Below are 19,474 nucleotides of genomic sequence, written 5' to 3' on the forward strand. Positions count from 1 at the left end.
TCTCTCCTTCTCTCTGCCTCTCTCCCTAGCTTGTGTGGGTACTCACTCTCCCTCTCTCTGAAACCTGTGTCAGGCTCATGCTGTGCAAAGAGCCTGCTTGGGATTCTCTCTCTCCCTACCTTTGCCCCTCTCCCTAGCTTGTGTGGGCACTCGCACTCTCTCTGAAATAAAAGTGTAAAAAAAAAAAAAAAAAAAGATCTGGAGAGCAGCCGTTCATAATGTATCTAAATTCCTAAGAATTAAACCATTTAGTGTTTAAATAATGCACAGGGGCAAAATAAGGTACACACTAAAATTAGAAATAATTTATAAGAGCAAAACCTAAATAAGCAAGTATTACATGAGATTACCCACCTTAGAAATACTAAGAAATCTTCAGTAAATTTCCAACTCAATTACAGCTGACCCGTGAACATGGGGTTTGGGGCAACACCCCCCCCACCCCCCCATGCAGTCAAAAATCCACGTGTAATTTCTGATTCCCCTAAAACTTTACTATCAGTAGCCTACTGTTAACCAGAAGCCTTACTGGTAATATAGTTGATTAACACATATTATATACATGTATTTTATACTGTATTCTTATGATAAAGTAAGCTAGAGAAAATGAAATTAAGAAAACCCTAAGGAAGAGAATATATATTTACAGTATTGTATTTATCAAAAAAAAAAAAGTCCACATTTAGGGGCGCCTGGGTGGCTCAGTTAAGCATCTGACTCTTATCTCAGGGTCATGAATTCAAGCCCCAAGTTGGACTCCATACTGGGCATGAAGCTTACTTTAAAAAAAAAAAAAAAAAAAAAATCTGTATTCAAACTCCTGTTGCTCAGGGTCAAACATATAACCACAATGTGGATTGTATTTAAAAAATGAATAACTAGACTCTGATCGTAATTTAAAATAGTGAAACTTAGTAAATTATGAAACCTAATGAATAGTAATACCCAGTATAATGAATGTGTTAGAAGGACTGTGACATTCTAAATGGAATCTATAAAGGTGAGATAAGTAAGACTGTGGTATTTTATGCTGCATACATTAAGAAACACTTATCAAGTGTTTTTATTAATGAATGAATACTTCTGGGGGACAGAACAGTTTTCACTAGTCTTTCCCTTAATACTGTATATTCCCCTTTATTAGGATTCTAAGAAATTTACAGGTAGTTTGATAGTGAGACAACTACTTATGCTTTAAATTAAGGAAATGACATGTTTTTGTATACCTCCATCTCTTATGAATATAACAAAAGTGAGTCTATCCAAGAAAGCACAACTGTTGGTACACTGAGAAAATCAAATTTCTGGATCTGAAAATCTGAAGCCTAGACTCCAAATCATGTTATGATCCCCATTAAGATATGATTAACCTATATGGCTGTATCTCATCAGTTGAGTGACCCTCTCACATCTCTTTTGGTACTTTCTATGACATGAACCAAGAACATCAATGTGAAGCAATTAAGATTTTAGCTTCTGCAAGATTTAACAGCAGCAAGAATAATAGGTTATGTTTCACATGTATAAAAATCAAAAAGTTTTTGTTTTTATTCTCTGAGAACAGTCTGGGTAACACTAACGTGTAATGGTAGGAAAGAGAGACTAAGGAGTCAGATAAATAAAAAACCAGCAAAATGATCGAGTCAAACAGACATACTAAATAGTCATTGGTGATTCTTGTGACAACAGTTTGAAAGAAATGGAGAAAGAAGAAATCTAATTATAGTGTATTTATAAAAATGAATGGCAAGTTAGAAAGTCTAGCAGGGATTTTCCTAGCAGAGCACTCAGTAGCAACTCTCAAAAGTAAGGGACCACATCTCTTCTATTTCTTTATACTTAGTGAATAATACAATGTTCCTGGCACTCTAAAGATATATACTGATTGAATGACCACAAAAGGGGGAAAAAAAACAACATAGTGGCTGAAAAGCAACCTAGAATAAGAGAATCTTCTGAATATTCACATGCTGATAGGGAAGGGCAAATACAGAAGAGACTCAACTCTAGAAACAAGGGAAAATGAAGGCTTCTAGGTCATTGTGAAAGCATGACAAGTTACAACCAAGAACACTAGCTGAACAAGCCTCCTTAGCATTGCCTTTTCCTTTTAGTGGACAGGACAGGTGTGAACAGGCTTGGTGAAGAAGGTTATAAACAGAGGACACTCCAATTTGATAGCCTCAACCCTCTAAATGAAGTAAAAGGTAAAGTTAGCTGCTAAAAAACTGAGAAGTGACAGAAGGAGGGATTGTGGAGAATTGTGAAGGACAACAAGAACTTGTGACCTCTTAAGAGCAAATTGTGTGGTCTCCCTCCCCTCATCTTTTTTAATACCAGAGCAATGAATAGGGTCTAACATAAGTACTGAATGATCAAATGGGTACTACAAATTCCAAACTAAGTGCTATTCTAAAGGAATACAAAGGAACTCATAGAAACAAGTGCTAAAAAACAGGTATTTAAAAAAATAAGGTTATAAATGTTTATCAAAAGCCATTTTAATTCGGAATTACTCTGCTCATTCAATAAAGACTTTTAATAAGATTTTATTAGTATAAAGAGTGTTACAGTTCTCTTAACGTTTTTTAGTCCCTTATATTTATAAATTCTTCTAAAAGGGGTACTACAAGCTATCAGTGGTTACCACCTTGTGGCGAATAATGAAATTGCAATGTATCAGTAACCAGAGCAGGACATAAAAAAGCATGTGACCTATAAAATGGCACTGTTACTTGACTTTAGGAGTAAGGGGATGAATGGGTATTGAACACCTACTCTGTGCTGGGTACCTTACACTAATTTTCTTCTATAATCTTCACAACCAACACATTATTCCAAATTTAAAAATTTTTAAAAACAATGTCAAAAAGGTTAAGAAATTTGGGGCGCCTTGTGGTTCAGTTGGTTAAGCATCGAACTTTGTCTCAGGTCATGATCTCACAGTTCATGAGTTCAAACCCCGTATCAGACTCTGTGCTGACAGCTCAGAGCCTGCAGCCTACTTTGGATTCTGTGTGTCTGCCTCTCCCCCCTCATGCCCTGTCTCTATGTCTCTCAAAAATAAACAAACATTAAAAAAAAAAAAAGGTTAAGAAATTTATCCAAGACTGTAGTTAGATAAAGTGCTGTTCAAGATAAAGTGTTGTTCAGGATACTAGCTCAGGTTAGGATACAAAACCCCAGCTCCTTCCACCTGACTATATACCCTACAGAAACTGTAATTGTTTCCAAAGCCCCTGAGGCTAAATGGCTTGCTGATCATAATAGATAGTCCAAAGCAAACTTCCATTTGTAACACCAATTTCCATATACTGTTTGTGCTTACCTCATGTGTACACCCTTCAACAGTTTCAACTGATTGTACCTTGACTCTGGGCATCAAGTCAGCCAAACTTAAAAAAAAAAAGTATTAAAGCTGTGTTAAAATACATTATTTTTCTATGATTAGATAATAAGCCTCCTGTATGAATTGCTAAGGAAAAGGACACTGCCTAATTATGAGTATTACAAATTGGAAAAAATCTGGCTATTAAGAATATTCAAAAAAGTTTTCACATTATTCAAACATAGGCTGAGAATTCAAAATCAGTTAACATCTATTTTACAAATACAGAACAGATGCCAAGTGGGTTACTCAAAGAATTATGTCAGCTGAATTCCAGTAACTATTTAAAAAAAAAGTACCCCTTCCAAAGCATCGTCACTACTTCAAAACACGAAGCTCGTTATAAAAACCATTACACATGATAGAGAGTACAAAATAAACTAGCTTAATACAGACATTGCTATAATTAACAGAAGTGTTCCCTATTCAAAATCTTAAGTTATACTCATCTAGGTTCTGTTTAGATTCTGAAAGGACATGACTGTGGACAAAGTAAAGAAAAATAGATGTATTTTTATACTAGATTATTCTTATTTACTTTTGATTTTTATTTAAATCAATAACCAATCATACTTTGAACAAAACCCAAGGGTTACTATAATAAGCAACAATGATTTTAAATTGCCACTATTATACTGTAACCTATTCCACTAGCATTGGAAAACGGTGTATCAGAAATATTTCAGCAACACATCTACCACCATACACAGTAGTAACTTCTGCTAACTACAACAGCTAACTAGTTTAAAAAATTCAGAGTAAATTCTTCATGGTAGTGCCAAGCCAAAATATGGCATACAAGAAGAAAGAAGTAAAGCTGTGAAGATCCATCACACAATAACAAACAGGTTAACCTAAGTAACTGACACCAACTTTTATAAAGAGAAATACCAGCTATTTCAGTCAGAGAAATCCATGGTCTCCCTCACTGATAGCAGTCTTGAGATTCAGAGCCACGCTATTCTAACACGTAACAGTAAAAATCTAATTCCTCTTAACATTCCTTTTCAATTACTTTTTCCATTGGGTCAGTTTTATTCTTTCCATTTATTCCACTCTCTGTGTTCCATCCTATTCTTTGACATTAATAAATAAAGGAAATGTGGGGTTTTTTTCTTAAAAAAAAAAATCAGGCTTCACGATTCTTTCTCACAAGTTGGATTCTAAAACATTAAAAGATGACTCTTCTATGTTGTCTTCCATTTCCCCAAACTTATACAGATGTTCTATATTTTTGTATGAATATATATCTAAAATATATTTTTCATTTCTTGAATTTAACACTTTCATAAAGTAGCATCATTTAAGTAATTTTCAAAACTTCACGCAACCATTTAAGAGTTACTGACATTTATGCCAATGGGAATACTACCTTAAATCTTCATTTATTGATTCTTCCACCCTAGGCTTCTTTCCAAATATGGGTTCATCTGTGCCCTCAAAATCTGCATCTCTCTTGGTTTTTGCAGTATTAGTTGACTCCGATTGTAATTTACCATCAAAACGTTTCCTGAAAAGTAAATGGTTAAAAATCAGTTCTGCAGTTTTTACTTTAAGGATGATTCCATAAAATATTACTCCATGTATTATACATGTCATTAACAGAAAAAGGCATGGAAGGAGATGAAACAAATCAAAACTGGCTAAAGCCCAGAATACCCTAATAAAACTGAATATCACTCCTTTGATATTTCAAAGTTTCTTGGAAGTTTTGCTTTAAAAATATTTTACAGCTCACACTAACTTAATATTTTTAAAAACCATGAATTAAAATAATGTTAAACATTTACATACAAGAGGACCTTCAATAAACATTTAATACTTTTGCTTTTACCAAAATATTACAGTTAGAGAATATTTTTTGTGGTTGAATTCATTGGTCAAAAGTAATGACAATAAATGGCACTTGGTGGACTAAAAAGCCAAGGGGAATTTAATCTGACCCACATGCTTTTACATCCAAAAATCAATTACATGTGGATTTTAGATATAACTGTGAAAGGCAAAACAACAAAGCCTCTAGAAGATAAAATGAGAGAATTATTTTTATATTTTACTAAACAGTACATAAAATTATTAACCAAAAATTAAGTTTGATAAATCAGAGTGAACTAAAACCAAGAATTTCTGTTAACCAAAAAATATCATTAAGAGTAAAAAGGTTGGTGATGACATTGCCAAGGTAACTGGTGATTGGAAGGGTCTGAGGATTACAGTGAAACTGACCATTCAGAACAGACAGGCCCAGACTGAAGTGGTACCTTCTGCCTCCGCCCTGATTATCAAAGCCCTCAAGGAACGTCCAAGAGACAGAAAGCAGCAGAAAAACATTAAGCACAGTGGAAATACCACTTTTGATGAGATTGTCAACATTGCCTGAGAGATGCGGCATGGATCATTAGCCAGGGAACTCTCTAGAACTATTAAAGAGATTCTGGGGACCACTCAGTCTGTGGGCTGCAATGTTGATGGCCGCCACCCTCATGACATCATAGATGACATCAATAGTGGTGCAGTGGAATGCCCAGCTAGTTAAGAACTACAAAGTAAACTATTTTATTTTTTATTTTTTTTTTTAAACGTTTATTTATTTTGGGGACAGAGAGAGACAGAGCATGAACGGGGGAGGGGCAGAGAGAGAGGGAGACACAGAATCGGAAACAGGCTCCAGGCTCCGAGCCATCAGCCCAGAGCCTGACGCGGGGCTCGAACTCACGGACCGCGAGATCGTGACCTGGCTGAAGTCGGACGCTTAACCGACTGCGCCACCCAGGCGCCCCCAAAGTAAACTATTTTAATAAAGGGTAAGATGACAACCAAAAGATATATATATATATATGTATATATGTATATACACACACACATATATATATGTATACATACATATATATATGTATGTATACATATATATATATTTATATATAATTAAGAGAATAAAAAGGCAAGACAAAAGAGTGGAAGAAGATATCTGAACCACATATAACTGACAAAAGCTATGTAACTAAAATAGAGTGAAGATGACAAATTTAAAAATAAATAAATGAACAGAAGACTTCAACAGGTATTTTATAAAAGAGGATATCCAAATGGCCAATAAGCATACAAAAATAAACTGAAAACAAGTGCTCATCAGGAAAATATAGACTATACCAAATCAGTGGCTCTCAAATTTTTGGCCTCAGAATTATTTATTGTCTTAAAAATGATTAATTCCAAAGAATTTTGTTTATGTAGTAATACCTATTGATATTTACCACATTAGATAATAATATTGAAAAATTTTTTCTTATTAAAATATTTACTTATTAATTCATTTTAAGATGGAAACAATGTTATTTTAACATTATGTTAACATTACTGTTAAACATAAATGACACTTGATAAAAAAATAAGTATTTTCAAAAATAGTCTTTAATGAGAAGAGTGACATTGTTTATATTTTTGCAAATCTCTTTAATGTGTGGCTTAAAAGTATGCATCTGGACTCTGCATTTGGTTCTGCATTCAACTTGATATAGCTACTGTCATGAATTTTATGAACAATGCTGAGCCAAAGCCAGACACGAAGGAATGTATTCTAAATGATTCCATTTACATTACAGTCATAAACAGAAAAAAAACCTAACACATTATCAAGATAGTCACTTTTATGGGGGGAAGGATGTCTGAAATATTCTAGTTTTTGTCCCAAATGGGGGTTACATTGGTGTTTATTCTATGAAAATTCAACTTATGGACTTTCACACTTCTCTTTTTGTGTTTTACTTAGAAAGTTGTTTTTTGTTTTTTTTTTGTTTTTTTTTTTTTTCAATGTTTATTTATTTTTGGGACAGAGAGAGACAGAGCATGAACGGGGGAGGGGCACAGAGAGAGGGAGACACAGAATCGGAAACAGGCTCCAGGCTCCGAGCCATCAGCCCAGAGCCTGACGCGGGGCTCGAACTCACGGACCGCGAGATCGTGACCTGGCTGAAGTCGGACGCTTAACCGACTGCGCCACCCAGGCGCCCCAGAAAGTTGTTTTTTTTAAATAAGAGTATCAAATAGTGGTAATGATCTGAGGTATGCCTGAACAATCTTTTGCTAACAAAGGTTCTTCTTTGATGCTAAGCAAAACTTGAAATATGTAAACCCAATTCCTCCCAATTTAGTGGAAAAGGTAACCATTCTTGCCCAGTCTATTTATTGCTAACTACTTATATAAATCTCTTTTGGACAAGCCATCAATATCCTCGGTCCTCAGTAAAGTAAGACATTTGGAAGATACTGAAGATCCCTCTAGTTCTAACATTCCACTACTCTAACCCTGATTTAGTAAGCATCTACAAAACCACTACACTTAAAACCTACTAGCAGCTGGTGACAGCCATAAAACAAAAAAATTAATTCCTATACCTTTGAGAAACTTAAAACCTAAATTTATAGAATACCTTCCTTCAGAAGAACTACATTATTCTTTAAGACTGTTATGTTAGAGTTCTAGGTCCCCAATTATTTATTTCTCTTACAGCTTGGTATGTATGTCACATGTGGAATTTGCACCCTTGAAACACCGGAGTTAAACAGAAAGATGGAAATAAAGTGTCACATATAACAAGCTTACCCTTTAAGAGTAAGTTTTTTATTACTAAAACCCCATGAACATATGTTATTTCTAGACATGACAACCACATCATGGAATCCAACATAGAACCCTTTTCTTATAAAGGATATTAAAGCAATTGGCAAAATATAACTAAGTCTATAGATTAGATAATAGTACTGTATCAATGTTAATTTCTTAATTCTGACAATTATTCTCAGGATTGAGACAAGGACATCATTAAGGGGGAGAGGGAGATGAATCATTCGGCCTGCCACACCATTGAAGACAAAGGTGCATCGCCTGTGGAAAAGAATTTGGCAACACCTAGCAAAACTACATACATTTACCCTTTAACCTCATAATTCTACTAGGAATCTATGCCAAAATTACATGGCAAAAAATTTTTAAAAATTTCAAAAACAGACATGTACAAGGCTATCTGTAACAGTAAAAAACTGAAAATAACCCAATGTAAGAGTTCTATATACTAACATAGAGGTATCTGTATTTCATCATGTTAAGAGAAAAAAGATGAACAGGTTTTAAATGGCACCTTTTGCATAAAAATGAGTGAAGACAGACATGCACATGTGTATTTTCAGAAAGAAAATAATAAAAAGAGGGGCGCCTGGGTGGCTCAGTTAAGTGTCCAACTTCAGCTCAGATCATGATCTCACGGTTTCCAAGTTTCAGCCCCAAGTTGGGCTCTGTGCTGACAGCTCAATGCCTGGAGCCTGCTTCGGATTCTGTGTCCCTCTCCCGCTCTGCCCCTTCCCTGCTCATGCTCTGTCTCTCTGTGTCTCTCTCAAAAATAAACATAAAAAAAAAAAAAAATTAAAAAAAGAAATAGTAAAAAGAAACCAAAAACTCAAGGAGAGGGAACAAACAGGACAGAAGAGGCAAAGATAAAATCAAGAATACTGTTTTATACTTTTGATTTTGGAACCATAAACTGTTTTACCATGATTTAAAAATTAAAATTTTAGCAATCCTTAAAATGGAAAATAAGTTGAAACAAGTGAACATAACAGGTATCAAATTAGTAGCATAAACATTTCAAAAAGGAACTATTACAGAGTATTTTCACTGTTGGTGTGCTACATTTTTTCTAAGGACAAAAAGAACCATGAACTAGAACCACAATCTATTCAATATTTTATTCTGAATTGCAGTATTATTATGCACTATTATTTTTTTAAATCTTATAAGAATACATAAAATAAAGTTTATGTAATATTGTTACGGATGAACATTTTCAGGAAAAAAAAAAGGATAAAACTATAAAAACCAAAAAAGCCAAATAAAAGACCCTATAATATTAATTGTATTGTAAATGTCAGCATGAACTCTATTTTTTTCTAAAAACAATGATTCCCCAGTTCTTTCCACAGTAAAGACCTAAAAGCAATGAAATCCTGTACCCAAGAGCACTCGAAGCCCTAAAGAACATTTCCCACTATAAGGAACTAGAGACCCTTTGGAGACACCAGATTCCAGGTCTGGGCTGAAAATGTATGAGTCAAGAGTATCATTTGGCAAAAAGCAGAGAAGCTATCTAAGACTGATTAAGCTTGTCAAAAGGAGACAAGAGCCAACACGAAGAATTAGCATTGGTAGGACTATGAAAAATAATAATGCAAATGATTCAAATGTCCGTCAAAAGATAAAGGTATAAACATATATGGTATACCCATAAAACTGAACACCACTCAGCAACAAAAAGGAACTGATGATATACACCACAACTGAACGAACCTTCAAAGCAATGAATATGAGAAACCAGACCAAAAAGGAATATATACTGTAGTATTTCATTTAAAATTTAATTCTAGAAAATGCAAGCTGTTCGCCGGTGCCAGAAAGATCAGGGGTTGCCTGGAAGGAGGACTGGAGAGAGGGGTGCATCACAAAAAGGCATGCAGAACTTTTGGGAGTCTTGATTGTGGCAGTGATCTAGGATACTTCAAATATACCCGAATAAAGCTTAAAAAAGATAAAGAAAAATGAGTGCAAAGGAGTGTAACACATCAAATCATGAAAATCCATTCATCAAGAAGCTAAACACATAATCATACACCCATGCTGGTCATCACTGAAGTTCCTTAGGACACAACTAATCTCTGTTAAAATTGATAAATTATCAAGCATTTTTCCTATTTCTTCTATGCACTGTATTTCAAGGTAACAGCTGGTACGAGAGTGTTCTTTTTTTTTTTTTTTATAGATGGATGTGAGGTAATAAACGTAGAAAGGACAAAAATAGAAAAACTGCCATTTTGCCAACCACCAACAAAATAATGGAGCTAGGCAATCAACATAGGTGCGTGCTAAACCCATCGTGTGAAACGCTGAAGAGGAGTAAGATTGATCTATCTTAAGCCAATGATCGATCTTAAAAAGTGTGGAATAACACTACATATGTCTCATGATGTAATCTTATGATACAATGCAATTGGAAGTACATGGCACCACTATGAATTATTCCTATCTAAAACTAAACCTGAATCTAATCAATTCTATCAGAGCTATCTAATATATACATATATAATGCAAGCTACACACATAATTCTAAATTTCTAAAAACCACATTAAGAGTTAAAAAGAAACCAGTTTTACAGTATTTCATTTAATCCAATATATGGAAAACATTATCAATTCATTACATATCAAGATAAAGATTCATGAGGCAGTTTGTGGTTTTTTTTTTACATTAGGTTTTCAAAATCTCATATTACATTGACAGCATTATCTCAATACTGACTAGCTACAGTTTAAGTATGCAATAGCTACAGTGGCGTAGTGGACAGTGAAGCTTTAGATATAAGGACAATTTACAGTAAATACTTGAGGATACAGGAACTAGTTAAATGACAGCCTAAGAAAGAAAATCCAGGGGACGCCTGGGTGGCTCAGTTGGTTAAGTGCCCAACTTGGGATCCGGTTATGATCTCATGGTTTGTGAGTTCGAGCCCTGCATAGGGCTCTTTGCAGTCAGCACAAAGCCAGATTTGGATCCTCTGCACCCCGCCCCCCAACTCCCCTGCTCGTGTGCACTAACACCCTCTCTCAAAACAAATAAGTAAACTTAAAAAAAAAAAAAAAAAAAAGGAATGTTGTTAGTAAATAAAATCCCTTAAGTCCCTAGTGTTCTGTATTTTCTTATGTGTTTCCCTTCTCTAATGTTCACATATTTCCTAATAAAATTAAAATGTAAATTTGATGATTTTTGTATCCTACAAACTCTTCCTTTAGAAGTTCGTGGAAACAGCTTACCACTAGTACAATGCAAAGTGAATTAATTTTACCTTAGTAATTTTGAAGCACAGTATTTACTAAAGTGGGAAATTACTTGTGTATTATCCTCATTATATTGTAGTTGCCCAAAATACAGTAACTACTAATTATTCCTATTCGGAAAAAAAATAAAAGAACCTGTCTTTCTCATTTTCCCTTAAATGTTCCCCCACCGTCTCCCAACTCCTTTTACCTCAATGAGAAAGACTATTTTTCTACTGTGTTTCATTCCCACTTACAAGACATTTTACAGTGATTGTTCTGCTATCCCTCTAATCTTTGTCTTCAGCATCACTGTACTTGCCCAAAGGATCTCCAACTCAAACACTACCAATTCAAACATCCCTATATGTACACATAACCTCCTGTTCTAAGGTTTGCCCAAACCCTAATTAAAATTGCCCACTGGATACCTCCATTTGGATATAGTATTATCACTTCCTTCGTCTCAAGTCAAATTAATTTTATTTACAAATCACTATCTCCTGTAAATTTCCGTATTTTTCTTCTTCTTGTTATCCAAATTCAAAATCTCTTTCGCGGCACCTGGGTGGCTCAATCGGTTGAGTGCCCGACTTCAGCTCAGGTCATGATCTCAAGATTGTGAGTTCTAGCCCCACATCGGGTTCACTGATGTCAGCCAGTCAGCGCAGAGCCTGCTTCAGAGCCTCTGTTCCTCTCTCCACCCCTCCCTCTGCTTGCTCTCTCCCCAAAATAAATATTTTATTTTTATTTTTATTTTTTCAACGTTTATTTATTTTTGGGACAGAGAGAAACAGAGCATGAACGGGGGAGGGGCAGAGAGAGAGGGAGACACAGAATCGGAAACAGGCTCCAGGCTCTGAGCCATCAGCCCAGAGCCCGACGCGGGGCTCGAACTCACGGACCGCAAGATCGTGACCTGGCTGAAGTCGGACGCTTAACCGACTGCGCCACCCAGGCGCCCCAAAATAAATATTTTTTAAAAATCTCTTTTGACTCCTTTTCCATTGTTCTGACCTGCTTCATTGTTAACACACATCAATTTTTTCCTTCACAGCATTTTCCACCTTTCCTTTTCCTTCCTTCTACTACCTCCTGAATTGAGGTTCTTTTCATCTCCTAAATGAATAAACTAAAACACTTCCCTAATTCGCTTTCTTATTTTTATTATCTTTCCTCCTTCAACATACTCTGACAGCCGCTATCACATTAATTTTCCTAAACTACCACTCTACTTAACCAATCACCAAGTTAGGAAAAATTCGTGGTATTAAAAATGAAATTAAAACTCTCATGCTTGACATTCAACATCCTTCACAGTAAATAAAACCAACTTTTACTCTGTTTTATCTCTTGTCCCTAAACAAACACTCCCTCTAGCCCGCCGGTAACAAATCATTTCCTCTCCCCAGAATAGCCTCTTGCATGTAAGAATCCCTGAAAGACAAGGACACCTGGGTGGCTCAGTCGGTTGAGCAGCCGACTTTCGGCTCAGGTCATGATCTCGCGGTCTGTGAGTTCAAGTCCCGCATCGGGCTCTGTGCTGACAGCTCGGGGCCTGGAGCCTGCTTTGCATTCTGTGTCTCCCTCTCTTTCTGCCCCTTCCCTGCTTGCACTCTGTTTCTCTCTGTCTTTCAAAAAAAAAAAAAAAAAAAAAAATCCCTGAATGACACAGAGATCTCTTTTGGAACTGTACTGCACTTAACTCTATACACATTTATTTTATCTCAATCACCTACTAACCTTTAAAACATGTACCTGGTTTTACCTCTTTACCAGGACTAAAAATTCCTTGAGAGAAAAATCATGTCTAATTTAATCCTATTTATTGGGTATCTCCCTTAGCTAAGAGTAAATTTTGTTAAGAATGAATCATCTTTTTCATCCAAATATCAGCTTTTCCTTGCTCTACTATAAACCATATCGTACACTTTACAATAGTTCTATGCATCAATCTAGTACATATGTTTAGGAACCATTACGTTTTAAAAATTTTCTTAGTAAACTCAACGATAGCCAGCTTTTGAGAATCTATCACGTGATAAGCACTGTTAGGTGCTTGTACATAGGTGCATTCACATTCAATTCTCACAACCTTAGTAGTAGACACGTTCTTTTTTAAGGGCAAAAAGCTACAGCTTGGAGACTAAATCTCTCCTGAGTCCTCCTGTTGCGATTTGCCCAAGTCAATTCAAGTCACGTTTTCTAAGCTCCTTAACCCTTTACTCAACTGGTCATTAGTTTCTTTAAAGACTGTGCCAGGTATCGTGGGCCATAGAACCCAACAGATACACCTCACCTGTCCTCCCGACTCCACGGCGCACACGGAGGTAGAGTCAGCAACCTAGGCGTTAAGGAATTACTGTGGCAGGAGCTCACGCTGTCTGCGGGCACCGGGGAACGCCAAAATCCCAACTCACCAAACCAACACTCTCCCCAAAACCCTTCACTTCCCGATGCCACTCGGTCTGCACCACAGTTGCTCATGCTCTTCAGAAGAATATTGTATTTTCTCCCCTCAGCAATGAGGAAAGAGGAAAAAAAAAAAAACAACATCCTGACACTTTTCTTACCCGCCCTTTTCTGCAGACCCTGGCGGCCCTTTCCATTTCCCCTTCTCCTTCTCTCTGTCGTTTTTAGTTCCGGGTGCGGTGGCCGAGTCGTCCTCAAACACGCTGAAGAGCTCATCCCCGAAAGCGTCCGCCATCTTCCCGAGCTGGGAGACCGAATCTCCCTCCTACCCACGATGCTCTGCGAGCGTACCGACAATGACGCCAAGGGAAGCCTCAGCTGTACCCCATGGGAGACAAAAGTAGTCTAGTCACGCAACCCCATCCCCCAGAATTCTTCCTCGACTTCTTCTCTTCCGACTTTTCCTTTCCCACCACGACTAGACGGCCAGTTCGTTAACTTAAAGAAGGAGCGCGGCGAGAATGCCGGGCATACGGTAGGCACCTAGAGGGAGGCGAGGAGGCGGAACCTTGGTGAGTCGCACCAATTGAAATTCAGCGGTCGCCCAGGCCCTAGAAGCCCGGATGAAGGACGCAGGGTGGCGGCGTGGGACCCGGGGAATGTGAAGAGCACTTGGAGACGGTGCTGCGGTGGTTCCGGGACTTATAGCAGCAGGGCTCTTTGCCATCAATGCAGTATGGGAGGCAAGAACAAGAAACACAAGGCGCCCGGGGCCGCGGCGGTCCGGGCCGCCGTGTCTGCTTCCAGAGCCAAATCCGCCGAGGCCGGAGCTGCTGGGGAGGCCCAAAACAAGAAGCCGGTGGCCAGGCCGCCCCCCGCAGCTGCCGCTAGCACCAGGGAGCCCAGAGTCAAGCAAGGTACGAGCGGTCTTGGGGCCCCGGGCTTTCCACCCCGAGCAGCTGCTGCTATTTGCGCGGTAGAAGCCAGCGCAACCTGGGCCGACCCTAGGTCTCAAAATTTGTGTCTTCCACACGTGCAGCTGCTAGTTTCTATGCGGTGGCCTTGTTCTACGTTAGTGTAAGCTTTGGGGGCCTCTGAAGTTATGACAGTAGTCCTCTTGCAGCCTGGCACCTCCCACTTAACCGTGCTTTTTCTTAAGAGAACAGAATAAAAATTGCATTTGCTCCCGTTTCAGCAGGAATTAGTCTTGAGCCATCATCTAAATTAGCTAGGTATGCAGAGGGTAATGCGTGGAGTTCCTAACCTCCTGGAGTCAGGCCCTTTTTGTACTTGATCTTCGTATCATTTTCAACCACTGTTTTCATGTGTTATGGAAGAACCAGTAATAAGAATTTCAGTACTTAAACACCGAATATGGGTATAACCTATTGTGGAAGTATTTCTAATCTTTACCACTGTCATGCATTCTTTGTTTACTGTGTAATTTAGTTTGATAACTCAGAGATTGCTGATTCTGGCTACAGATGAGCAGGCCCCTATATAAAAACTGATTCTAAAACATGTACAGGTATCCTCTATTTTGTTCTGTTTAGCTTGTTTGCCTATAGTTCTTACTGAAATGTTCGTCCAACACATGTTTTTGAACACTTCTGTATCTCATGATGTTAGGGGTGGGATGAGCAATGTAGACAAATCACCTCTCTCTCGGAACTTTCTGATGTAATGGCAGACACGGGCATTAAATAATCCCACCAGCATTGCTTTATAACTGATAAGTGCCACAAAGAAAAACTAAGGAAGAAGGTTTAACAAGCTAACCTAATTTTTACTGGAGAAGAGGAGGGGTCATAGATGGTCTCTTTGAGAAAGTGAGTGTTAAACTGAGATCAGGAGGACTGGTAGGTGTTACCCTGTAAAGAATGGGGGAAATAGTGTAGTATTCCTGGCAGAGTTAAGAAACTCCATGTGCAGAGATGGTGAGTGAAGAAAGAGCTTGGGTCTTTGAGGTCCTCATGGAATGTAAGCTTTACATAAGAGAAGATGGCACTAAAGAAGTGTACACTTAGCAAACTTTCACCTACAAGGTGAATAAATCTTTGCCCCACAATTTATTGCAACATTTTAACTACCAAGTTTTGATGCTTGTAAATACAAATACATAGCATTTCTCTTTGACTATTATTCTGTGGCTCTTTTCCTCTGAACCAGCCTCTTTTGGATTCTCTTGTCTTTTCTGATATGCCTCTGAATTCTTTCAACTCTATAATCATTTGTTGTATTCTTTGGCTTCCTATTCCTCCTGCCCCAAAACGTGACCCTCAATGAAGGTGTTAGTCTGTAACAGTATAGTTCTCCATCTACAGTCCTTCTAGGAGAGTACTTCCATTACTAATTCTGTGTTTTTCTTTGTAGATGATTCCTCACTCACTGTCTAGTCCTGGTTTTTATTCCAATCTCAAGTCAGCCATTTCCATATTTACGTGGACCTTTTGACCCTATATTGCAAGCCTCTCAAATTTAACATGGCTCATACTAAACTATCCTTCTCTCCTGACACTAGCTTCTATGATCTCCTTGTTTTTGTTTTTCCATATTCCTTTTTATTCAATGTTAATAATTACTTTTAATGTCTTCCTTTTTCTTCACATCGAATCTCTTGCCATGCTTTATACAATCTTCACTTATCTTCTGTGTACACCATTTTCACTTTTCAGCACTTTGTGCTGTTCATGCATCAGTCTAGGTACTCATGAATTCCTGGAGTACCAACAAAGCTTTCTCATGGGTCTCCCTACCTCTTATTTTTCTTCCTCTAGTTTGTCCTGCCTGCAGTCATCAGATTAATATTGAAGAAATGCTGCTTTGTGCATAGCACTTCTCAGTTTCTTTCACAGCGTCTGCACTGACTTTGTGATTAAGTCCAAACCATTCATCTAGCATCTAAGACCCCTTTTCCAGCCTTGTTACTAATTCCTGTATTTACCTATAGCAAATCTAATGTATTTTCATTGTTCCAAGTGCAGGTATTGACTTTCTGCCTCCTTGTATTCTTGCCATTTTCTCTTAACAGAATGCCATCTGTCCCAAACACATCTATCCCAAATAGTGAAATCCAATAACGCCCTTCCCAAATGTCAAGAGAGAAAAAATGAGAGGTTGTCTATGAAATTTGTAGGAAAGATTTTATAACTAAGTTCATATATATAGCACTGAAAATAAATCTGCTGTGCAGACTGTGACATGATTTTTTTTCTGTTTGGGTATTTTTATATAACATGATAGTAGGCCTGCTTTGGAGGAAAAAACATTATTTCTGAACTTGTTTTAGTTGTTAATGTAAGTGTAATTGTTCTACTGCCCTTCAACTCTTTTCAAAAATTTGAAGGATTGTACATAGCATTACTTTCTGAAAATTGTCCTGTCACATAGAAGGAGAAAATCTCTTCTGCCATGAAATGACTCTTGGCACAATTCTCAGTATTCTCTCACTCCTGTTTTTTTCACTTCATTTGTCCATCAGATAATTTTTGAATTGCTACTATGTTCTAGGCAAGACTAGGCCCTGGAGATACCACGTGAACTGATCGAGGGAGAGGACTAACAACTGTAAGGCTGGCGTTTGTGAAAATCCTTAAGCCTAGCTGAGATGTAAAAATCCTAAGAGGGAAACAAGACTAGGGGGACTAATGTCATGAGTTAACTCATAAAACCATGTTAAATATTTTTCAGGGTCATCCAAATAAAACAAAAAGTGCGACAAAAATCAGAAAAGTGACTTGGTAAAGAACGAATTGAATAGTAGAGTCTGTTTTTGCTTAGAACAGGGATGGCTTCCCTGAGGAAACATCTATGCTGAGGTGGTTTGAAGCATCCAGTTATTAGAAGATCTGAAGACAATGTTTGAGGCTGAGGGGACAAGGGCAAAGGCCCTAAGATGGGAACAAGCTTGGCATGTTAACAAAAAAAATAAAAAAAGAAGAAAGTCCATGGGTAGAATGAAAGAGAAGGGGCTAGTGTTGGCATTAAATGTAAGAGAGACCTTAGGTAATTTACATGTTTAAAGGATTAGTCAGGTGGCTCTGGTGGTATGGACTTCCTCACAGACCCTGACTGCTCAGATTGTATCGTTTCATCCTCATTTATTCTCTAGATACCCTGTATTTCCCTTTTGCAGTTTATTTGCATAGTTACTTAATGACTCCACTAGTAACTGAGCTCCATGAAGACAAGGACTGCGTCTTATTTATCCCTGTTTAGATCCCTTACCTGGTTCACATCCCCTTACAAATGTGTACTATTGGTCAGAAAGAAACCAAAATGCCTCAGTACACCTGTCACCAGCGCTAGCAACTCAAAGTGAGTGTATTGGCAATAGTGGGTCATTATAATCACTCTGTGATACAAAATGCAATACATTATAAAAGGAATATGTTGTGAAAGAAAGAGTAGTTAGCAACAACACATTGATTTTTTGGCTGGTGTGGTTTTTTTTTTAGCAGAGTCATCTTGAGGAAATCACTTTTTCTGTGCTTCAACTTTAATAAATATTTTTTAAAATAGTGTGCTGTGTTCTATGAACTATCATTTCTAAATTTGAAATCAATAATACTTTTGCCTCGGATATACTGTACACTAACATCCTTATTTCCAGTCAAATTTACAATAACTCCCTCTGTCTGAAACAGAAAACCACAGTTTGTGGAAAAATGTCTTCAAGTAGCTGTCCTAAATCCTGTACACTTTATTTGGCAAAAGAGTGGGACCCATCTTTGTTCCATGGCCTATGGACTTAGAATTGCATTTGAAAATAGAGTTACTAATTTCTAAGTTTGAGTTACTATTTTCTTCTGGTGCCTTCACTTTTTGCTAAATAACACATTAGAATCTGGCGGTTACATGCACGTTCTGAAAGTTGGCGGCTGACAAGAAAGGAGACTACAGAATCACCAAGTAGAAAATTAGAGCAGTTTTGGAGGAATTGAGTAAGCTCATTCTTCTTACTAGCTCTGCAGGTTTCAAGTTAAATTATAGATATTCATAATAACACATCATAAAAAGGTTTGAATTTTCTTGATGGTACTGTGTATATAACAGGAAGCATAAATATATTTTGGGAAGTTTTCCATAAATTGTTTAAGATGCATTTCAAATTCTGAAGCTTTCGTTCACACTCATTAAAACTCTTATATGAACATGTTTTAAGAAGAAGAAGCACTCGAAATAGAAAGGGCCTTACTTGATTTAATTGGTACTTTCTCTGTGGCAAGATCTCATTGTTGCCTTAGTTCCTTGGCCTATTGATTAAACTGAAAACATACCCACTTTTAGAGACCTTTAATTGCACCCAGTGAATGTGCAGCAATATCTGTGTGCATTCCCTCCCTGGTTTTCTGGGGACTCAGCGCTTCTTTTATTTGCCCTCTGGAAGTTCACAATATAAGCTGACTTCTAAGAAGTGATATGGTTGTTTGTCTTAGGGAGAGTGGTTGGAGAAGACGAGAGCTTATTTCAATCTTCAACACAAAAAATTATTAAAGGAATTTATAGTTTCACCTTCATCAGTAACACATCAACCTTGAATTGCTTCTCAGTATAGTCTTGGTAATAAACTGCTCTACCATCTGTACCTTTCCCAAAAGGGTTATAATTGGATCCCCTCAGTGGTTTTTGGGACTTAGAAATTCTGATTAGTATGCAAAATTTGTGAATAAGTTTACTGCAAATGATGAGACTTCACAGAAATGGTTAAGGACTACTGATATGTGCTCGCATTTATGACTATTGACTTGAGTTTATGAGCAAGGTTACTGGAATTAAAGTTTAAGACTACAAGATAAGGAAATTAACCATAA

At 37.3% G+C, this 19,474-nt stretch overlaps 2 protein-coding genes across 3 annotated transcripts in view; one reads left to right on the plus strand and one right to left on the minus strand.

Moving 5' to 3' along the window:
- MTREX (Mtr4 exosome RNA helicase) overlaps positions 1–14,229 on the minus strand; it is a 108,108-nt gene extending 93,879 nt beyond the window's left edge. Inside the window, exons 1-3 of the mRNA XM_025925061.2 lie at positions 13,823–14,229; positions 4,761–4,898; positions 3,329–3,395 (exon numbers count right to left, since the gene is read on the minus strand). Coding sequence (XP_025780846.1) covers positions 3,329–3,395; positions 4,761–4,898; positions 13,823–13,956 — 339 coding nt within the window. The 5' untranslated portion in view covers positions 13,957–14,229. The remainder of the gene's footprint in view (positions 1–3,328; positions 3,396–4,760; positions 4,899–13,822) is intronic.
- DHX29 (DExH-box helicase 29) overlaps positions 14,189–19,474 on the plus strand; it is a 45,820-nt gene continuing 40,534 nt past the window's right edge. For both annotated transcript variants that reach the window (XM_025924107.2, XM_086700907.1), the window contains exon 1: positions 14,189–14,578. In XM_025924107.2, the coding sequence (XP_025779892.1) occupies positions 14,398–14,578 (181 nt within the window). In that variant the 5' untranslated portion in view covers positions 14,189–14,397. The remainder of the gene's footprint in view (positions 14,579–19,474) is intronic.

Source organism: Puma concolor, chromosome A1, assembly GCF_028749965.1.
Source record: "Puma concolor isolate L17-30 chromosome A1, mPumCon1.1.hap2, whole genome shotgun sequence".
Classification (NCBI taxonomy): domain Eukaryota; kingdom Metazoa; phylum Chordata; class Mammalia; order Carnivora; family Felidae; genus Puma; species Puma concolor.